At 42.1% G+C, this 23,705-nt stretch overlaps 1 protein-coding gene across 8 annotated transcripts in view; it reads right to left on the bottom strand.

The window, feature by feature from the left end:
- Window positions 1–16,108, bottom strand: part of SSBP2 (single stranded DNA binding protein 2) — a 121,655-nt gene extending 105,547 nt beyond the window's left edge. For 2 of the 8 annotated variants that reach the window (XM_028749536.2, XM_028749538.2), the window contains exon 1: window positions 15,475–15,623. In XM_028749536.2, the coding sequence (XP_028605369.1) occupies window positions 15,475–15,533 (59 nt within the window). In that variant the 5' untranslated portion in view covers window positions 15,534–15,623. Of the gene's footprint in view, window positions 1–15,474; window positions 15,640–16,088 lie in introns of those variants that run through there. The other 6 variants (XM_077936256.1, XM_077936254.1, XM_077936251.1 and 3 more) reach the window with 6 other exon arrangements.
- Between the last annotated feature and the right edge of the window lie 7,597 nt (window positions 16,109–23,705).

Genomic DNA, 23,705 nt, shown 5'->3' with positions numbered 1-23,705 from the left:
AACAAATGAGTGGAAGCCACCTCATGTATACACGAGGGCCCCTTTGTATCTCATGCTGAATAAAAAAGGCAATACTTTTCCTAGTTGTGACTGCCAAATCTCTGTATTTTGTTGAGTTTATCTTTCAGTTTGTCCGCAGAACTGTAAATTAGGTTAAGGACTGTTTGCATAAATTTAACATCAACCAGCAGTAGGACTAACCCCCAGCAGCAATTTTATATCTCGTAGTAGCTTTTTTCTCTGTTTCTTTTTATTGTTTGGAGACCTACCCCAAACTGGAATACAGTACACTGACCAGTAACTTGCAGGATTATCATTGAAACTCTGAAATGTGATTTGAGATGACAGATCAATTGTGCAGAAAGTCCCATCCTTTGTTTCTTTTCATATCCCACTGGATTATTTTAAAAATCCAGACAGAATATCTAAGATTCGGTTTACAAACTGCCACATTTATATTGCTTAATAGTTTTATTAATATCATTATTAAGAGAAGCAATATTTAGGCATGAGAATTCTTCTAACATGCCACTGCTATTTCTGGTGGAAGTCACTGGAGAATCAAATCAATACATGTCACTGAGCAGCAATTCAGCAAATCTGGAGCACTCATAGAAGATACAGGAAAGTTAAGACACTCAAAAAAATCCTTATTTCACACTTTTTTTGTTTCAAAGCATATACAATATGCAAGATGTCAGTTTGTTTAAATAAGCAATGACAAAAGCAGACAATTGAAACTAGGTTCTTCTGGATAACTATAATTAAATTCAGAGTCTCTCATACCTAGGTAAGGCGCATTTGCACAGGCAATTTACCCCTGGTTCACTGCCGAATGCATTCTTCCAGCTGTACACTTCACACTTGAGCAGAAGTAGTTACCCCTTAGCTCACTGTTATTCCCCCTTGTAGACTTGGAAAGGAAAGAGTGGGCAAGATCCAAGGAGCTGTTTAGGCTCACCAGCATCCAAAGTGCCCCCGAAGCTCATAGTCCTTTCCCCACTATTATATTACACATTACTTTGGACTCTCTTCCTTCAGTTCCAAAAGCAGTTTAACATGTGTAATGTGAGGGGGGTATTTAGGGAGACCCCACTCAGATATCATCCTTGGGTTCATTGGGTTTATTGTCACAGTTTTTGGATCCTGTCCATGATGAGCAGTTTGAGAGTAGTGCATTGTTAATTTTGTCCAAATACTTAAGTAGTGTGCACTTCTGAAAGGCAGATTCCCTTATCCTTCCATACTTATTGTGGTTATCTATGGAACATCACCATTTCCCCCCCTGTCAGCCTGAGCACAAAACCACAGGGCCTTCAGCCGTTCAACAATCTATGGCCTTTTAAATGCATGAGGAAATTCCAGAGGAAACAGAACTAGTAACAGAAAAATGGAGGGCTTACCTACGTATTCTTTAGACTGTGCTTGTAGTATCACGTAATACAAAGTTTTTATTTCTTCTACCTATATTATACAGAACTGAACTTCAATATTGCAAAGACTTGCATGGCTACATAAAATTAATCCTGGGCAATCTCAATAAAATGTTTTAATTGGGCCTATGCAGATTTTTTCCGTGTATTTTGTCTCTCATGTATTTGTTCACCTTTTGGGGTGGGGGGTGGGGAGTCTGTAATATGTGACTGAATGATATGTTGCAGACACCGTTAATGATAAACAGGTAGGATTATTTGTTGAGGGTATGGGATGGATGATTTTAAAGCAACGTACCGGTAAGTGGTTGGGTTAGGATCTTGTTTGTTTCTGATACAGAGAAATAACATCAGACACAAACTTTAAATTAAAAAAGCATCAAATGGAAATATTGTGCAAATACTATCCTGGATGATTACACTGTCAACAGTAGGGATGTAATATGTCTGGATTTTTCCAGACATTAACGAGGTTTCAAAGGTGGAATTGACCTCCATGGGGAATTTCTAAAAGGCAGTGCTTTGTCCTGGATCTTAGGCAAGTCAATCCATAAATCACATTTTTTTGGTGTCTTAAAAAAGTCTCCTGGTTTTTACTTTTTTAAATACAGCAAACCTAGCAGTCGTGAGTCACGTTAGCCAAATGTTACCTCAATGCTGGAGGCAATATTCCTCTGAATACCAGTTGCTGGGAATCACATGTGGGAAGAATGCAATTCTGCCCATGTCCTGCTTCTGGGCTTCCCAAAGGCATCTGGTTGGCCACCCTGAGAACAGGATGCTGGACCATATAGGCCTTTGTTTGAACTGATCCAGCAGGGTTATGGTATTCTTATCACTCCATATATACCAGAATTTAAAACTACAGTAGAGTCTATTATCTACTGTAACTAAGACTAAATAAGTACAGCTGAATAAACCCATTCTTTCCCTCTTGACCCTGCTTCTACTGATTCTAACCTCTCTGGGCAGGGACCTGTCCTCTTGTGCTCTGTGAGATGCCATACACAGTAATGGCTCTCTTTATGTTAGAATGGTTGGGTACTCGTGGAAATAGGATACAAGCTTTTCGTGGAAAGCTTCCACCAAACTAAGGATGCCATGTTAACTGTATGTGCAAATTGTTATCCGGTCATTATTCTAACAAAACTATGTTACACTTTTTAACTTCTTCATCCACTTTTAAGTACTTGCGGCTATCAACATGAAAAATGGGAATTCAGAAGGTCAAACACAGGATTTATATATAAGTTCCTGGTAATATGGTAGACACTGTGGTTTAAAACATTGACTCCTTGCTAGAAAATTAATGGGGACTTTAGTAAGCGGCAGCGATTCTCCCCCAAAGGGACAGGGATAGTGAACACATTAAAAGTGAATATAAACCCTAGAGTATTATATAGTCAGAACTCTTTTCCTATTCCAATTAATTTATTCTACTTCACTGAAATTAATTCCTCATTTAAATCAGTTCTTCAGGGTTGGGAAATGGGGGAAAAGCTTTGTGGAAGAGCCAGGGTCAGAGTGGCAAGGGGGAGCATTTACTGGAAGCTCAAGCTTCAACATACAATCCTCTGGGGGTGCCTAACAGAGTGCACATCCCATCAGAAGGCCTAAACTAATGTTTCTGAACACATTCTGCCTGGATAAGTGACTGAAGACATGACTTCTGAATCTTCCATATTAGGTGCATTTATATTTAATACTCTGAAGCCACTGAAAACCTAGTTAGTATAATATACACTTTAAACTAGATATATCAAGAGCAATGGTTCTCAACCATGAGACAAAATCCCCTACTGAAACACAATTAGCAAGGGGAGACAAGTTCATTCTTGACCCTTACCTCCTTGCATCTTAACTGGGTCAAAATACCATTGTAGCTCCTCCAATTAGTGTAATACAAGAAGAGGACTATGTGCTCCCCACAATCTACATGCAAACCAATACAATGCTGTTTCCCACAAGAATTTCTTATGGTCCTCCTATCCCTTCCACCTGCCATTAAAACACACCACAGGTGCCCTAAAGTCATGTTTTTCCTTTGATGTGCACTTAACATTACAATTCAAACTGTCTGTTCTCCAAAAAACCCAATTCTGATCACACTTGCTTCAATCCATTAGATTGGACAGCACTCTACTGTTGCCTGTGGCGAAGTGAATACATTCCTAATTCCCAAAGCAAGTCTTTGGCAAGAGTTAACTGTGTGAGATAGCAGATTCAAACAGGGACTAACCAACAAAGAGGTGCTACAATCATCCATCCCTTTTTAATTCTGCCAATAAACCTCAAGAGTGAATTTGGGATTCCCTACACACTGACCATTATATGAAATCCAAGGGAACTGCTTCCAAGACGATTGCAATATAATCCCATTATTCTGTTTCTTTTTAAAGATTCTGAAGCAGTTTTTGGGAAACTAACCCTAGGAATTACTACAAACTAACCAGAGGAATTACTACTATATTTGCATTAGACAAATATAGGAAATGATAGAAGAGGGGAAAAGCTAACATAATTATAAAATGGATATCCAATTTATTACCAATGTTTTTCTCAAATTCTTTTTGTCGTTGTTGTTTCAATGTGGAAATGAGGGCCAACTACACATGACGCTAAATGCATCATTGGCAATCACATCAGCTTTGTTTTAAGAGCAAGAGTGAGAGGCCCTGAGGAGACATATAGGGAGGACAGATATAACCTTTTTCTCCCCAGGCATGATCCCAATAAATACCCTTGCAACTCTCATACACTGGAATTAAGGATAGGAATAAAGCTCCCATTAGCACCAAAGGGAGCCTTTTCCTATTCCTAATTGTGGAGCTCAGGGGGAAATTTTCTTCAGGAACTTGGCTGGCGAGAGAAAGGATAAGTCTCTCCTCCCAGCATGCTGCATTCCTAATGTGAGGGTCTCCATCCTTACAATGACCATTAGGATCTACACAGCATGCACAACAACAAGCAATAACATTCCCATTTAATAATAGGGACACTAGCATTACTTTTCCCAGAATGAAGTGGTGTGTACAAATTTCCCACTGTGTTAACACGCAGAACCATTCATGAGCATGTCCAATCTAAATGGAAAAACAATTCATGGTGAACTAAAAGAATGCTGCAGCAACAGCAAATGATGCATGCACTGTTTCCTAAATCAAATTACATAAATTCTCCATATAAAAAATCACAAAGAGGAACATGGACAGAGCCAGCACATAGAATTACAAATCTATCCAGTTGTCCTAAACCTGAGCTTACAAAAGGAAAAAGGAAAAAAAAGACATTCAAGTAAACTTATTTACAATTAAGTTTCTGCCTTTAAAAATGGTATAGAGGCACTCTCACTGGCACACAAAACTATAAAAAGATGACAAATCTATGGGAAGATTTTTATACAGTTAAGTTTGTCCTGAATTCCATGCTGTTATTTTCAAGAATTAACCGATGCTTTGGGCATGTTTGGGACCCTGTGTACAGTTCTAGTCAATTAATTTCAAGACGCATATTGTAGAGCTCAACAAAAAAGGATGTATAAAGGGGAATGGAGCACCTTACCTGTGAAGCAAAGCTTTTTTTAAAAAGGCTTTTTATTAAGGAAAAACACTCTCCGTTTACTGAACATCAGGGCAGGGGAACCTGTGGCCCACTAGTCATTTGAATCCCACAAGCCCCAGACAGCATGGTCAATGATCAATCATTTATGGCAGCTGGAGTTGAATAACATCTGGAGGGCCACAGGTTCCCCATCTCTTCTGTACACCACCAATGTTGCTGCCTGTCCATTTGAACAGACTTGTGGTTCTTTGACTGCTCTCTCACCTGTGTTTCCCCAAATTCAGTCTGGAATTTGCAGCACTGCAAAAATACAGCCCTTGCTCTCTCCCTTCAGCAAAATATCTGGTTTATGTCTTGGCTGCCACTCAGCTATACTACTACAATCTTCTCCTCTTTGGTCTTACAGTCTCACACCTTCGTCCCCTATCTAGCACTCTGATGCCAAAATCATATGTTGTATGAATAATATAAAAAAATAAGGGATGGAGTATGATAGTGGTTTATAAAATGACAGAGATTTATAAAATGTTGTGTGGTGTAATTCTACTGGAACTCAGGGCTGCCCAATGATAGATGGACAGCAGATTCAGAAGTACTTCCTCACACAGCATGTGATTTAAAGAAACCAGTGCCACATATTGTGTGGATTGACACTGGCTTAGATGGCTTTAAAAAGATGGATAAATTCAGGTAGTATAGGTCTATCAAGAGTTACTAATTATGACTATATGGACTCTGCAGGTTCAGAGGGAGTTTGCCACTGAATACCAGTCATTGGGGGGAAGAGCAGATGATTACTGCTTTCATGTTCCACACCTGAGCTTCTGGTTGGCAAGTGAGTGAAGAAAGGGGGTAGACTAGGCAGAGCTTTAGACTGATACAACAGGGATGATCTTTATGTTCGGGAAACAGCATGCAGGACAGCAGCATGCTGCTTTAAGTATGAATCCACTGTAATAAATTGAAGGTCAATTCAACAGGCTAGAAGAGAACGTGTTCCGCATTTGTCACAACGCTGAGCTTCTTCCCCATGGGGCACTACTTGGTCAGTCTCTGCAGATGGTTGCTTAAAGCCTTCCTTTCTAACCTTTGAACCAAGGATCACTATACACAGAAGCTTATTAAGAAGCAAAATCCCTTAGAAGCTGCTTCTTTAAGCCTGGAGGGTCTCACACAACCCAGACAGCATCGCTCTGTTCATGCTCTGAGACAGGTAGCTATAAGGAATAGAAAAAGAGGGGGGAGGGGTAACAACATGTGGGTGGGTAGGTGCATGATAATGGAAGTTTAACTGGGGCACAACTCTCCCATCATCTCAAATTGTTCCTTTCCTATTTCCATTTCCCCAGTTCCAAAATCCTGTAAGAATGGATATTTTTCTGTCTTGACTGAGGCTTCTCTGTATAGTATGTTTAACCCCGAGTATCAAGACTAAATAACATTATGCATGATGACATCAACTGACCTTAATCAGTGTAGTGTCAATAATGTCCACATTTCCCAATGGAAACTAAAAACTGAGCTGGTTGAAATATAGCAAACTTGTAACTAAACTGTATTGGCCTGAACCAAAACTGGAACAACTTCAGTAAGAACTAAACTGGAAAAGAATCAAAAACACCAACAGTTTGCTCCCTGTTGTCATAATAAAATATGCACATACAGAAAGAAACAATGTTGAAGTAGTGAGGTTTGAATAGCATAAGGGCGCTCTTTCCCACTAGCATGGAAAATAGAAACGTTATGAAGGGAAGAATGGAGACAAAAAAGCAAACAACTTAAGGCATTTGCACATAAACTGGTTTGACTCATGGATCACAGCTCAAATCTGAGGAACAAGCATGCTAGCAGGAACAAATCTACAACCTGTGGTTCATGCTGCAAGACACGCTCATTTTATTATAGTGAGCCAATTCACCGTTTAAGGGTTTTTTTTATGCAGAGTTGGTTTTATGGGTAAAGCAGCTGTGAAAATGGGGAGGGGTGCTTCTAAGGGCCGTTGCAAAATAGGGGAGAATGTTTTTCTTTCACAGTTACATAGAAGAGAGGTATTGTTGCCATTTTAAGCAAATAAACCTGCTTGCATTAAGACATGACTAGTAAGAGATATTTTAGAACAAAAATACTTCAAAATTTCTCCCATCAACCACCCCAGGAACAGCTAGTAAAATTTCTAGCTTTTTTACAGAGTAGAATCGGGAATTTCTGTGTGCTACCAGAATCTTTTGCAGCAGAGGAATTTAGACAAGTAATTTTAAATTTCAACTTTTCATTCTGTTATCACAGTATAGGAGAACTGCTTCTTTGTGCAGTCAGCAAGACAATATTTGCACACAATACTGAAGAGTAGCATCGAGCTGCTCATGCCCACATTGTAAATGTGGGACTTTGGGTACAGCAAAATTTAAATTGAATGTACATTCCAGCCAGTGTAGACTTTACAACAGTATTAGAAACTCAGATATATAATTTAATCACCAAATAGCACCTTAAACCTAGGTTACAGATACCACAATGGAATGTCAAGGTGCCACTTTTTTGCAATGGTGTCGCTGCTGCTGCTCTTATTTATTTCAATACCACTTTATATTTCAAACAACTAATCTCAAAGCAGTATACAACACATTAAAACATCAAATAAAACAGTCAGAATAAAACAAATCCAGGCTTCAGTGAAAATATTTCAGATCTTTCTCTATGTGACATTTTGCTTTCCCCAGTTGCCAACCTGGCATCCAGAGCTCTCCACGTGGTCGCATTGGACCTGCACCAGTTGCAAAACGCGCCTGGTGCCTGGCTAATTTCTAACACTACTTTACAGGTGAAATACCAACATAGAAAATGGAAACACATATTTAGACATGAGTTGCAGATACACTTAAAATGTTCCCTAGAACTTTAGCAGATAGGAAAATGGTAAGCTGGACATATTAACCTTAGTACTGTAAACAGACTCACAACGTGTCATATAAGTTACTTTAATGTCGTTACTTGTTTTGAAGTACTTTTTAATTTTACATAAGCTTACTTTTCCAGTACAGTGGTATCTCGGGTTAAGAACTTAATTCGTTCTGGAGGTCCATTCTTAACCTGAAACTGTTCTTAACCTGAAGCACCACTTTAGGTAATGGGGCCTCCTGCAGCTGCCGCACCACCGCTGCGCAATTTCTGTTCTCATCCTGAAGCAAAGTTCTTAACCTAAGGTAATATTTCTGGGTTAGTAGAGTCTGTAACCTGAAGCGTCTGTAACCTGAAGCATCTGTAACCTGAAGCATCTGTAACCCGAAGTACCACTGTACTTTGCTGCTTCCATTCTTCATTCACTGATCTCTATTATTTAATCATAGAATCATAGAATTGTAGAGTTGGAGGGGACTCCGAGGGTCATCTAGTCCAATCCCCAGCAATGCAGGAATCCTGCTCTCAACGGTCCCTGGGTGGGCGTGAACCACCACTTTCTAGTTAACAGAAAGATGCACTGACCCAATGGAGGTACATGACCATGGATACGATACATTCTGTCTGCACTTTTACAACAAAAATCTAATCTTGTTTACTTGTATTGCAACAAGGCTTACCTTGAAGTATGCATACTTAGGATTTCAGCCGTATTATTTCCAGGAACTTGTGCACAGATTATCAAATTTAAGCAAACGGTTTCCTTATTAGCATCACAGTCATTTCCAAAGAAAGGTATCCCTCATCTTGGCTACCTTGACTGAGTATATTCCAATTCAAAACCATAATTTTAGTTTCCAGCTTCAGGTATAGTGGCAAGAAATAGTTTAAAAGTTATAAGCCAGCAGTCCTGGTGCACACCATTGAGTCCCCCATATACAGAGCCCTGCTTATGAAGTTGCCTTGTTAACGAGTCATTGATTCTGTATCAGAACATTTACCAACTCAAAAGAGCCTGCACACAGAGGGCTGTGTAGGTAATTTGGCAACTTATTCATGTTCATAAATAATGCTCTAACCTACTGTTTTATTATCTTACATGGCTAGTATCAAGCGAAGATAGGCAAAAGTGTTATAGCATATTGCGTATTTTAAATTTATTTAATTTTCGCTTTGTAAGACACTTTGGGACTCCATACACTAAAATATAGGTTTGATTACAAATAAGGCTAATAACAAGTTAAAGGGCTTGCAGTCATTAAAAAAATCAACAACAGTGAAGCAGATTGTCCCCAGTGTTTGGTCATGTAAACCCTCAAGTAGCCAGTACTATTGTTATAACAAGAGTAGTAACTATTTATGATTAAACAACAGCAATTGAACTACACTGAAAAGGCATCTGTTGTGCTGGTCATAGATATAAACACCTCCGTAGTCTGGCTTCTGAAATCAAGAAAAGCCCTCCATCTTTGGGTTGTGCTCTATGAACTAACCAATGCAATACACTCCACATTCTGCTAGCTATGTTGTAAGGCTGCTCAGAGGCATGTTTCATACTTTGAACACTATTTACAAGTGGCTACAAGAAGGCTATAAGAAGGCTATAAGACGTGGGTAGCGCTGTGGTCTAAACCACAGAGCCTAGGGCTTGCCGATCGGGAGCTCAGCGGTTCGAATCCCTGCAATGGGGTGAGCTCCTGTTGCTCGCTCCCAGCTCCTGCCCACCTAGCAGTTCGAAAGCACGTCAAAGTGCAAGTAGATAAATAGATACCGCTCCGGCGGGAAGGTAAACAGTGTTTCCATGCACTGCTCTGGTTCGCCAGAAGCAGCTTAGTCATGCTGGCCACATGATCCAGAAGCTGTCTGCGGACAAACGCCGGCTCCCTCGACCTATAGAGTGAGATGAGGACTGCAACCCCAGAGTCGACTGGACCTAACGGTCAGGGGTCCCTTTACCTTTACCTATAAGAAGGCTAAGAGAAACTGTCTGCTACAATATAGTCAGAGCTAGTACACCTATATACTAGAACCTAGCACATATGGATGGTATAGAAGTCAACCCATGTTATACACATATATGAGTTCCCAAAACTTAAGTCAATTCAGAAGAGAGCCTCTTAGGCTGCTAACTAGAAACAGACTGTATGACACGAGTTCTGAAACCACTAGCTGCTGGTATTGTCTCACACATAAACTTTAAGCTTCATTGTATTCTCCGAGGAAAACATTCAGAGCCAAACTACACACAATCTTTTTAAATCCACAATCATTCTAAAAGAAGAAGCAGGAACTCAAAACTACGTGCAAATAATAAGCCCTAACTCATAGCAACAGTGCAAATTCTAAGTTCTCTGGGCAGGGACCACATCATGTGTTCTGTACTGTGCCCTAGCTAAATACCTGTAACTGTTTAGCAACAGAAGCAGGAAATATATTCAAGTCATCCCCCCCCCCCATTTTCCTGACAACCCTTTTCTAGAAGCTATATTTTAAGAAGTAGAAAAGCATTTTCTTTCAAGACAGCAGAAGAACAGGCATCTCCAAAACAGGTCAAATTCCAGACATCATACTTGCATGCCAGGATGGTCTCTTATCAAAACAAGTACTAGGTCTCTCATTATATGATCCAACTTCATTTTGTCACAAAACAAGACAAAGTCACATAGATGTTCAGAGGAAAGAGGTTGCTGGACTCTCCATTTATTCTTTATTTCAGCTTTATAGTGCCATTGTCAAAGCTCAATATGGTTTACATAAAAACATTAATAAAAATGTCATTAAAACCAAAATTACAACAAAGCCAGGACATCACAGTTTTAGAGAATTCAGTTTTCAGAGGATTAAACCTGGTTCAAACACACATATTTCAGCTAATTAAGTCTTGATATGCATGAGCCTTCTGTCTGACCATCCCATCCTCACACGACCCCTTCTCTTCTTGAGCATGCTGCCATTGACTCAAGTATCTTTGATTAACTATAGTTTCCTACAGCATCTATGTAAACTATATTTACCAGGATCAAAACAAGACAAGATCTTAAATCAAATTCAAACCACAGTTTATGATCCTGGTTTATTCAAATCCTGGCAACCATAATTCCCAATTGAATCCATATGGGAAATGATAGCTAAGAAAGACTTCCTGGGCTAATCACAGCACACCAAGAAGGAAGGAGAAAAGGGACAGCAGGCACAAGGCTTGCCCATATCTTAGATTATTAAGACGAGATATATACATACAAAGCTGGCCTTTGTGTTCTTCTTGACAAGACTAGTATTCATTTGACTAGCAGTCATATAACCTATTCCAAAGGCCTCTTACATTGGACCAAATTGGGCAGCTTGCAATTGCTGACACACTCCTCTGAAATTACTTTAGAAGAAATGAAAGATTTTATTTTATTTTATTTTATTTTATTTTATTTATTTCAGCAATGTCTTGTCGATTCTACCACCTCATTAAAATTAACCCATCTTTTGGGACACACCCATTAAAAATTACTATCAAAGCAGTTGAAAGAGAAATACTAAATTTAGAAAAATGTCCACAGCCATTATTACAATAGTAGCTTTAGTCATCAAAGTGAACCTTTTCTCCTTTAGCATAGCTATATATTTTCTATATCACAAAATGAATGTTCCTTATATAGTCATAGTAGAACTACATACAGGATATGAAATTATATGCATAAGTGACTCTTTAAAACAAATCAAAACATTCATATGGCACCCTTGCAATCACTTTTCTCTAGAGCCAGAAATAATAAAAAGTTATCTACCACAAGAAAAACTTGTAAAAGCTGAAAAATAGTATTTTCCAACATAGAAATTCACCATCTGATGTCTTCAATACACTTACTTCCTGAAACAAAGTCAGCATAGGAAAAACAAATATTTCCCAAAATGAATTACTGGACAGAAAGCCAAATCCATTGTTTCCAGTCTAAAGACTACCAAAACATACACAGTCTTGTTGACTGGCATATAAACCTTCACTTTCATCAGTGCCACAGGCTCACACTGTACAACAGGCATGGGAAACCTGTGTGTGGCCCTCTAGACATTATTGGTCTCCAACTCCCAGAAACTGAGGGATGACAGCAACTGTAGTCCAGCAACATCTGAAAGATCACAGACTGCCCACTCCTGCTGTAGAACTTCACTTGTGTATTTACATTGTATATTAACAGCACTGTAATATAAATGCTCTGAATACTATTTAAGAGAGGTTTTCGATCAATTTTATTCCTGAACTGATGAAGTAAATAAATTGCAGTTTACAAGTATCTTGAAACATGATTCCCAGCACCCAAATCTTCATACAAACCTAAACACAGCTTCTTGGGCGTAAGCCCCATTAAACAAAATTTCGGAGTCAACATGAATAGAATTTGACTTTCACCTTCTGTAATCCTGGATCCATTTAAGCATATATATTCCATTTAGGTCAACTGACATTAAGAATGCAAAATTGGAACCTGGATTGAAGCCATGTGTAATGTTTACATACAGCCTACAAATACTCATACAGAAAGATAAATGCATTCAAAGTATATAGCCACATCATACTCTTCCAGCAAAACATATACAGTAACTATTTAAAAGAAATTGTTTCTAAACTAAATGTTTCAGGTCAATTTTTTAACCTCCAATCATGCTTGTGGTTCAGAACATCATTAGTGTATAAAAAGCACAGAAAGATGTTTCTCTCTTCCCTCCCACCTCTATTTTGATATCACTGCTCTCAATAGAACCATATCCCTAGGGTTAAAATTGTACAGTGGTGGAAAAATACTATAATAAAAAGCAACATTGCTTTATAGATTTATCAAAGAAAAAAACAGTACATATAATTGCATATACAGCAATATCCAAAAGAATCAAGCATCTAACGATCCCCCCTGCCAAATTCTAGACTACGATCCTTACCCAACAAAGAGGACATAACACTCAAGTATTTTCAGATTTATTAGTTTAAAATATTGCATAGGACCAGGCAAACTGTACAAGAGGAATACAGATCCTTTGCTGCAAGCTGTAATGAATGGAGCGACAAATGTATTTAGATCAAATAGCACCATCTAGCATTTCCCTAAACTTCACTTCAAAGGGTACTTATTACTTGGTGACAGTTGAGTGTAGCTAGTTTGTCTTCTATAACTAAACAGTTATTCACGTAGTGTCCTATCTTAGAGCATGCCTTTGTTAAGTGTAGAAAAAAGTATCAAACATTACAGCATCTCAGATGCATACAAACTTTCCAAGAACCATCAACACAGCTAAGGTCTACACCAGGGCCCTATTTTACATTTGTTCCCACACAACCTACTCAGCAATATAGTTTACAAACTTGAAGAAATACAATAATCACAACTAAAAAATCCAGCTACTGTACGTAACTTTGGGCAAGAAATGTATTGTTGTGTTATGTACATAAACGGGTGAGAGAGTTTCTAAATGCTTTGTTTTAACTGGTTCTCTGGTTTAAGTTTATGTAACTCATCCATTTGTTTAACATTTTAGTCACACTATTAGTTTTTGTGTCCCTTTCTCCACACAGACTTAGACATGCCAAAATCAAATATCTGACAAATGATTTAAGTCTCTGTGGCCTGCTTCTTTGTCTCTGGAATCAGGAAGTAACTCTCTTCTTCAAAAGGTTGCGGCAAGGAAAACCTAGGTGAAGGTTCAGCACAAACTGCCTTGAGGGAAACTTCCCAGTCATGTTTAGCACATTAATTCTCATCCTGAGTAAAGCTTCAAAGTTATGTACAATGACATTTTTTAAAGACAATGCATACCAAAACCTTTTCTGGCTGGGGGTCCCTGATCTCAGAAACCTCACCCTAAGCCTGTGAAGGTGACGAGTGCAATGACGAAGCCTCTGTACAGGAGGAGTACTCCTGAGAATGATACTATTTGCTGTATTGGGTACTATATTTTCCTATCTGCAACAGGACCGAGCTTCATGACCAGCTCCCCTCTGTGTTCTACTACTTCCAATGAGGAAAATGAAAACTGTAATTATAACTAACTTCCAATGAGGAAAATGAAAACTTTAAATCACAAGCAAACTGACATAACCCCTATAAATTCTGGTTTACTTTGAATTTGTTAAGACTACTTTTCAATGTACTCTCTTCGGCCAATTCTTTGGTAAAAATAAACACCCAACAAGATGAAGAGAATGAGATGTCTTACTACAAGAGAACACAAAAATGTGTGTAGCATTGTTTACAATTTTGCAGATCAGGTGAACACTGTTTACAACAAGACTTTGTGTACTTTTTAAAGTTTTGGTGTCTTCATAACAGGTGACTCAAGGTACTGCAATAGAAGTAATAACTCTCCTGTAAGGGGGTAGGGTGGGGGGGTGTCTTTCCTTCATTAACACTGTAACAGACTTAAAACACAGCAGCACCCATTTACTATTGCCCTCAGCACCACTCCCCAACAAGGGCTATGTCCCAATTCTTCTGGTAACCCAGGTCCAAGTTTTTCTCCTCCTCATTACAGAATGTTCAGTTTTACTGACAAACAACCCGAATTCACCTTTCAGCCTCAGAACACTTCCTACCCCAGCCCTTTCTACACACGTTTTTCTTTTTTAAAAAAACAAAAACCCTGCAAACTATTGCAGCCGTTTTCTTATTTAAAAGCATATAGTACCCTTTTACCCCCAAACCTAGGCCAGAATGCACCAACTGAAACAGTTCCTGGCTGTATGAAATAATGAGGGGAAGAGTGGGGAAGAAAGATACTAGGTCTCGATTTAAATAATAACAATAATAAAGAGAGGGGAGAGCGTTGAGTGTTGTGGAGTTAGCAGGCAAGGCAGCGAGGCTTCTGTTTCTTCCTCCCCAGCGGAAGCTTTACACCAGCACACAACCCCAGACTCTTTTGTTACCAAAGTTACTCCAACACCATCTTCGCCCCCATCCCCCCCCCCCCCACAGCCCGACCCGGGCAGAGCGAGGGGAAAGGAAAACACAAACACGGGGAAACGCTCCCCAGCCTAAATACTAATCCCACTACCCTAAGCCTCCCGAGGCTTGAGGCACTACACCGCCGACTTCAACCACTTTCTCCCCTCGCACAGCCCGAGAGCTACAACCTTCCGCCGCCCGCCCGCCAGTCCTCCCGCGTCCGGGGCGGGCGAGGGGCTCGGGCACGTCCCGCCTCGCCTCGTCCTGCCCGCTCCCCGGCGGCCCGAGCTGAGGGGAAGCGCCCCGGCCCCACCCCCTCGCAAGAGGCTCCGCTACCCCCTGCCGCTGCCTGAACCGGGAGGGTCTCGCGCACTTCACTTTTTTACCATACACGCGGCCGCGCGCGCGCGCAGCCGCCGCGCACACACACACACAAACGCACACTCACCCTCCTGCCTACACCCCTACTTGTGGCATCACACCCCCCCCCGCCCTCCCGCCTGTTTTTTTTTTTCCCCGCGCCGGGGTTGTGCTCCCCCGCGAGCTCCTGCGAGGCCCCCCCTCTGCCACAAGCGGGAAAGTTACTTTGCGCGGGGCGTCCGCGCGCCCACCTCCCCCGCCCCGTCGGGCTGTGCGGTCCGGCGGGCTGTACTCACTTCTCCCTGGCCTGGCTGTCGGACGGGACGCTGCTGTTGCTCTTGCCTTTGCCGTACATGCCTGCAGAGAGCTCCGACTGTCACGCACCTGTCAACCCATCACAGCCTCCCCAGGAACAGCCCAGTCACCATGGAGACGCCGCCACACACACACGCCATTGGCCCGCCGCGAGCTCGGACACACCTCCCGCGCCGTGATTGACAGGCGGAGACCAGGACAGGCTGCTCTCTCCTCCCTCTCCGCTGGCTCCCTCCCCCCACCAGCCTCCGGCTCCTCCTCCCCCTCCCGCTCTCCCTTCCCCGGCGCAAGGGGGAATTAGAAACGGTTCTAGAAGGATTTTAAACAACTGGCTGTTCCGTGCGCTTGCCTCGCCGCCCTCCGCCGCTGCCAGAGACGGAGACTGCTGAGGAGAGACGGAAACTGCGGACTGGACTCGGCAGCCGGCACAATGCAGAGGAGGGAGGCTCAGGCTTTCTTCAGCCCACGCCGCGCGGGCGGCTTTGCCCCCTTCGCCGTCCGTCCTGCAACCCGCTGAACTGGCGGGATATTCGCTTCGACGGCTTCGCACCCCCCCCGCACCCCCTCGCTGTTTTGCTCAGAGCAGAAACGTTACCCGCTTCTCGCAGCTGCTCCACTAGTCTCAACCTCCTCATGTCAACAGCCCACGTGTGGCAAGGAAGAGGACCCGCCGCCGCCACCACCACTTCCTCACCCAGAGCCAGAGGCACGCAGGGCCCCCTCGGGTTCCCGCCCGCCAAACCCAGCAGTACAAACACCCAGCCCTCGTTTGCAGCAGAGGTTGCCCGCTCCCCCCAACCCAGTCACGAGAGTCCCTGCAAAACCAACTTACACACAACCAGCAGCTTGCAAACATCATCATGTTGCCACAATAGTCAAGTCAATAGGTGAATGGTCTCTCATTGTTACGGCCTTCGGTTAATAAAGAAACTCTTTTGGTTGGTTGGAGTGCTCTGCTTCTTTCTCTGTGTCTGTCTGTCTCTCACACAAACAAACACAAATATCCAGGGTTGGCCCTGCCCTTCGGCAAAGTGAGGTGCCTACCTCAGGCAGCAGATATAGCGGGTGAGGGGAGGGGAGCAGAAGTGAAGTATTGAAGGTCAGAGGTGCGTGTATCACAAAGTCACCCCCCTTATCTGGCCTGCTGGCCTCAGGTGAGTTGGAGGGTGCTAACCCTTCACCAATGTTGAAAAATCAACTGGAGGTCTGGTTGGCTTTTGCACCCACCCCGCCTGCAATTCCCCTTACGACTTGTCCCTCACCTCAAGCAGGAAAATGCCCTGACCTTGACTACTACCACCACAATAATTCCAAGTGTTACATCCCCCATGGAGCTGGCAATTAAATAATAATAATCAAATGACACAAAGCCAGTCTCCATCTCAGGAGGAGTATTGCATCCTAAAAATTATGGATCCAAGGGAGCTCTGGCATAGGGTTACAGATCCTCCTAAAGCCACGTTGTGTTGATATGAGAGCTCCATGCATTCCATATCCACTGCTGGGTGCATCTCCAGGATCCACAACATTCCCTAGTGACAAGTTGCTGTAAAATCCCAAATCCAGTACACATATTCTAATAGTAATTGCATGCAGACTTTTGAAGTTCATTATACAAACACACCTCATAACTGTCCCTGCTGCCAACAGCAAAAATCAAGGGTGTTTCCAAGTCATCACAAAACCAACATTCAAGGCACAGCATTTTCTGGATCCATATCACAACTTTTACAATGTAAAGAAAGTGGTTCATGTTTTTTTAAGCAGTGGTGGGAAGAAGGGTAGACCACTCTGGCCAGTTTCAGATCAGTTTCTCTAATGGACTTCCTAAAAATTCCTGGTAGCTGAGATTCTGGCAAAGTATGCTGGAACAGAGGAATCTGGGTCGTATTCTACAAGGTGGCTCCTGTGTTCTTAGGTAAGAGTTCATACAAAAGGATTGCATACCACAGATTAGTTATGCTTTAACTGTTGAGAGATTCTGACTTTGCACTCTTGCTTTGTAAATTTAAAATGCAGCAGTGGGCCATAGGGATTCCATCAAAAAGAGTAGGCCACACAAGACTAAAATCAGCTCACTCCTATGTGGGGTTAGGAAATCAAGTTAGGAAAAGGATAGGGAAGTCTGTGCTATGTTTCTGAGTTTATTCATCACTGTGATATATTTTACAACATAGCCAGTATGGATGTGTGATATGGGGATATAGTGATGTCAATGATGATGATACAATGTCAAAAAAATATAAAAGTTTTTAGAATTTACTAGCAGGGTGTGTGTCAGCAGAACCATAATTTTCACAAATTACAAAGAAGGAATTAGGATTAGGAGTCTATACATAAAGAAGAATAGAGGACAGGAAATTATAGTCCTGTCAGCCTAAGTTCTGCCTCAGATAAAACAGGAGAAAAGGCTAGAACTGTTAAAAGCAAACAAGCAACCATGATGCTGCCTTTCTGAGTTAGAACTCATAGAATGCCTTCAAAGGGGTCTGGGGCTTTTGAATTTTGAATCGTTTATAATTATCTGAGAGTGTCAATAGACAACTAATAGAAATGAACTGACAGGCGTAATATATTTGGATTTTCAAAAGGTTTTTGACAAAGTACTTCACAGTACTTCTATGAAAACTTAGCAGTGATGAAGTAAGAGAATGTTCCTCTTATGGCCGGATATGTAACAGGTTTTAAAAACAAGGTAATGTGAGGAAGGAACAAATGGGAAGTTTTTACAATGGAAGGAAGTAAGCAGTGGGATCCCTCAAGTCATGTGTTGAGACTGGTGCTGTTTTGCATTCCTAAATGATTTTGAGGCAGGGGTGTAGATGTAGAACAGTGAAGTAGATATGTTTGCAGACAAGACCAAATTATTCAGGATGATTAAATCCTGAACAGACTATGAAGAGCTCCAAAGGATCTGTTCAATTTGGGCTTTACAGGCAACAGAATAGCAGATGTGGGTGTCATTAGATAACTGTTTGGTACTGCCACAATTAGAAAACTGTGTACAATTCAGGTCACCCAATCTCTGAAAGGATATCACAGAGCTGCAGAAAGGTACAGAGGAGAGCAACTGAAATGATCTGTGGGTTACCGTATTTTTCCTACAATGGAATTATAGAGGTTGGGGAGGTTAATATTTTCTTTTGTTTATTTGGGGAGGGGGGAAAGTTGGCATGCAGCACAATCTAAACCTAAGATCCAGCAGGACCTCAGAGTTTGGATTTGGTAGAGCTTGGCCTCTCCAAACTGAGCTGGGGCTGCACAGAGTTAGTCCTTACCTGCTCCCGAACAAAGTTTGGAATACAGGTAAATTACACTGTCATAATTTACCCCATCTAGCCATCTGCCTGTAGTTTGGATTCCTGTAATTTGGAAGTGGATGGCAAACAGGCAGAACAGATAAGAACAGGACCTGAAACTGCTGGTGGCAGGGCAATGGTGGAGGCAACTGGTTAAATATTCTCTTAAGGAAGTGGCAAAAGATGTTGATCAGACCTGGAGGCTCTGCCTCCCTGGAGAGGCTACCCTCACCTTATCTTGCCATCTTTGGCTGTTGTGTGGCTGGGACACAATGATTCTGCTCCACCATGGTGGCAGCGTGGTACCGTCCAACTGGAAGGGCCCCAAAAAAGTTCTTATCCAGGGAAGTAGCCTGATCCTCATCCAATTCCTCCATCACACATTGCAAGGTCTGCAGGTCGTGGGTCATGACACACAAGTATACATTAGCTCAATATAAATTGTCCTCTAAGGGCCAATGAAAAGAGAGAGGCCTTCAAAGCCAGTCAAAGGTATGGTGCCTGTCAGGCTCATAGTAACACTATGATTTTGTTACATATTGTAACAGAATGATGAGTGTCCCCTTTTTGTCTACAATTGTCTAGTTAACCCATGACTACATGGGACATTATAAAAAGGTAAAGGACCCCTGACAGTTAAGTCCAGTTGCATACGACTCTGGGGTTGTGGCGCTCATCTCGCTTTACAGGCTGAGGGAGCCGGCATTTGTCTGCAGACAATTTTTCCAGGTCATGTGGCCAGGATGACTAAGCCGCTTCTGGCGCAACAGAACACCAAAACCAGAGCAGCGCATGGAAACGCCGTTTACCTTCCCACTGGAGCAGTACCTATTTATCTACTTGCACTTTCTGGCGTGCTTTCGAACTGCTAGGTTGGTAGGAGCTGGGACCGAGCAACGGGAGCTCACCCCGTCGCTGGGATTCAAACCACCGACCTTCTGATCGGCAAGCCCAAGAGGTTCAGTGGTTTAGATCACAGAGCCACCTGCGTCCCCCGTGAGACGTTATACCTAACTGAATTTAGCTAAGAGGCTCATACTGCCCCTATATTCTACAGAGTATGATGTATCAATAAATCCATTTTAGATTTTGAAGGGGTGCAAGGGAAAATAGGGCTTCTAACATATCATAAAGCCAAATGGATTACTTACCGTAATACCTATACCACCCACAGTGGCAGAGCTTCATGCTCCGGCACGGGGGGGGGGGGGCGGAGAGCAGGCGGGAACGGGGCTGGCGTGCCTCCTGGGGGCATGGCGCATTGCCCAAAGAGGTGTGATGTGCCTCCTGGGGGCATGGTGCGTGTCCTGGGGGTGTGGCACGCTGCCTGTGGGGGCGTGGTGCCCAGCGCGGGTGGGGGAAAGAGCCGCGATGGCACCTCACTGGGATTGCGCTGCTGGGGGTGGTGCGCTCCCCCCGCACTCCTCTTCCTCCACCAGTGACCACCCATTAAGTGAAAGATATAGGAAGGAGTGGGAAACAATGGTACTAGATCTCTTTGATTGCCAGTTTGCCAAGGGAGAGGGTGTTACAAAGACTGGTTTATGGAAACCATAATTGACACTTAATGGCAGCCAAGAGGGGAGTAGGGAATTTATGGAACTGGGAATCTATCTAATCTCTTTTTGTCCTCCCAACCTACCCCTGTGCGGGGGGGGGGGGGGGGAGGCAGCTCAGAGACCAGAGGGGGCAGCTGCAACTGCTCAGAGGACTCTGAAGGAGAAGAGAGAGGAGAGGAGGCTGAGGGAACACTCCACAATAGAGGGTGTTTGAAAAGGAGTGAGAGACTCCCAGCTCTGCAGGCAAGGGGTGACATAACTGGGCTCCTGAGCTCACACAGAAAGAATGTAGTTGGTCAAGGGAGTCGTGGACTCAAAAAGGTTGAAAACCTCTGATATAAACAATGAATAAAATTAGCTTTATGAAGGATAAGGCTATCAGTGCCTACTGGCTCTGATGGCTATGTACTACCTCAAGTATGTCTGGAATACCAGTTCTGGGGATTCACAAGACAGGACACTGCATTCAGGTCCTCCTTCCAGGCTTCCCAGAGGTATATGGTTGGCCACCATGAGAACAAAATACTAGACTAGTTGGGCCTTTATCTGACCCAGCTGGGCTCTTCTTAGGTCTAACCTGTTTCTATCTAAATCAGGACATTAACACCAGCCCCCAAACCAATTTCCTGCAGTGTACTCAGGTTTCTTCTATGGCAAGTCTTTGTTCGGAAATAATTCTACTAGTTTTAGGGGTGGCTACTCAGATTTCACTGTGTCTCTTTGAAGTGGCGTGTGGTGCATGAATGGTACATTGAGTGGAAAAGAGTAGTGAATGGATCTGGTGCAGGCTCAGCAACATGGGATCTGTGTCTGTGAGGTTTTTTCATTTGTAATACCTCCATATGGATGATTATAAAACATATCATGCTGACCCACAGAGCTGCTGCTGCTCTTTGTTCAACAGCATCTCTGGAGGTGAACTTTTCCCCTTCGGTTTCAAGTTGTGTGACAACTCAGTTGTCCTTTTTTATAATAAAAGCAAATCACTGTTACCAAATGGATGCATTTCTGCAAGTTATCACGTTCCAATTTGCTATCTCAATATTACGCCCCTTACTGATGCTATTCCCTCAACTATTCTGAGGCCCCAGCAGTGATTTTTCCCACCAAAGCGATAAATGAACAAAAGATTCAGAAGAAAACTCAGAAAAGGCTTGCTAAGGTTCACATACCATTCCACTTCAGTGAGCCTGAACTAGTTTATGGTTCTACAACTGCAATTAAACTTTCTGGGTTTCAACCTGCTTCAATTTGAAATATCAGCCAGACCAGTATGTGATGTATCAAATAAGGAATGAGAAAATTTAGACTACTACAAGCTATAGGGAAGATATTATAATCTTTTATTCTGGTTGTCATTACTTGCTAAAGAAGAATGCATACAAAACACAAACCATTGAAAACATGAAAATACATTTCCCCACAATGTATAATTCCTTTGCAAATTGTTTTGTAACATCTGAAACAAAATACATTGCAAGATCCCAGAAGGTGTGCAGCATGTTTAACAATAAATAAGCTCGGCTGTATCCAATGGATCTTACCTTGCTTGTAACTGAGCCCAATCAATGCATTTTATCTGGGAAGGAAGTGATTCTGAATTCAGGACAATTTTAAGGCAAGTGTGTAAACTGCTTTGCGATCCCTTGCACACTTACTTGGAAGTAAGCCCAGCTAAATATAGAGGGATTTACTTCTGGTTGGAATGTTAGACACATTTATGGAAAGCATGATATTTTTTAGTCTCCAGAAACATAAATAAACAAAGCAAGCATTTGAAACAGATTTACATTTATTAGTAAAGATTTAAGACAGCCACTGCCTACTGGGGGTTAGGAAGAAACATGCTCTAATAGTAATGCACTGAATATTTCTAACTGCAGAATTTCTTATACATGGCTACCTCTTGTTAGCTGCTAAACTGAATGGATCAGAGGATTTTATTCTGAATAGAAAGGGACAGGTCCAACCTGAAGGAAAAATACACACAAGGTAAGAGCTGTTTAACAATGGAACAGACACCCCTTAGGAGATGGTGGGCTTTCCTTCATTAGAGTTTTTTTAACAGAGGCTGGATGGTCATCTTTCATGGGTGCTTTAGCTGAGATTCCTGCATTGCAGAGGGTTGCACTAGATAACCCTAGGAGTCCCTTTCAGTTTTATGATTCTATTATTCTAAATTCATATTAATCATCATATTACCATAAATCTAAAACTTAAGTTTGGGAAGACAAAAATCCATTCCGATAAGTAGGCAAAGAAATGGTTTGGTTAACTATGATTAGACTGCATAAAAATGGGGGCGGAAAACCACCATTTTATTCTCATGAGAAGACACTGAACATTAGCATCTAATTACTCAAGGAAATAAGTAATGTTACATTGGTCCCTGCTCCTGCCAACCTAGCAGTTCGAAAGCACGCCAGTGCAAGTAGATAAATAGGGGGGAAGGTAAACGGCATTTCCGTTCATCTGTTCACCAGAAGAGGCTTAGTCATGCTGGCTACATGACCCGGAAGCTGCACGCCAGCTCCCTCGGCCAGTAAAGTGAGATGAGCGCCGCAACCCCAGAGTCGGTCACAACTGGACCTAATGGTCAGGGGTCCCTTTACCTTTTACCTTACTCAAGGAAATAAGTAATGTTACGTTGGATTTGGCCAATAATCCACATAACTCTGTATCTACTGGTTGCATCAAAAAGAATGTGCAACAAACAGATCTGTTGCATGTCATTCTGAACTTGTGGCAATACAAAGCAAAGAATGCCCTGATCATGACAGGGCATTCCCTGATCACTTCTGCCTGGTAGTCATGGAGGAATCTATATTCCTTGGATTTGTATCATATTGGTATAGACTTATAGGCCAATAGTCAAAGAACTGTATGACTAGTTCAGCACCCTTGGGAGAACTTGTGGATTTACGTTTCAATAATAGCCCCACCTATCACAGTGAAAACATTTTTATTTTTTTAAAATCAGGGTGAGGAAATCAAAAGCTGTTTATGAGATACTGTAGAATGGCCAGCACTTCAAATAATAAGAATACAACAAGCACCCACAAGCCCTTGAGAACGTGCTTCTCTCAGCCTGCGAAGCTACAATGAGGAAAAGGACGAATTTTCTTTATACATAGGCCTTGGCTGTGGATGCAGAAATGTGCTTATTTCACATAAAGGTTAAAGTTTCCAGTTTTGCAGGGGGTTGGACTAGATGACGCTTGGGGTCCCTTCCAGCACTAAAATTCTATGATTTACCCAAGAAATGATGAAAATTGATCAGGAGCATTTAGCAACACAGTTATTTGAATTAGAGTATAACAGTTAGCTGATCATCTTCTGTTCACAATAGAATAC

Source organism: Podarcis muralis, chromosome 11, assembly GCF_964188315.1.
Source record: "Podarcis muralis chromosome 11, rPodMur119.hap1.1, whole genome shotgun sequence".
NCBI lineage: Eukaryota > Metazoa > Chordata > Lepidosauria > Squamata > Lacertidae > Podarcis > Podarcis muralis.
Note: the sequence above shows the minus strand (reverse complement) of the source record. Positions and strands in the feature narration are given on the sequence as shown.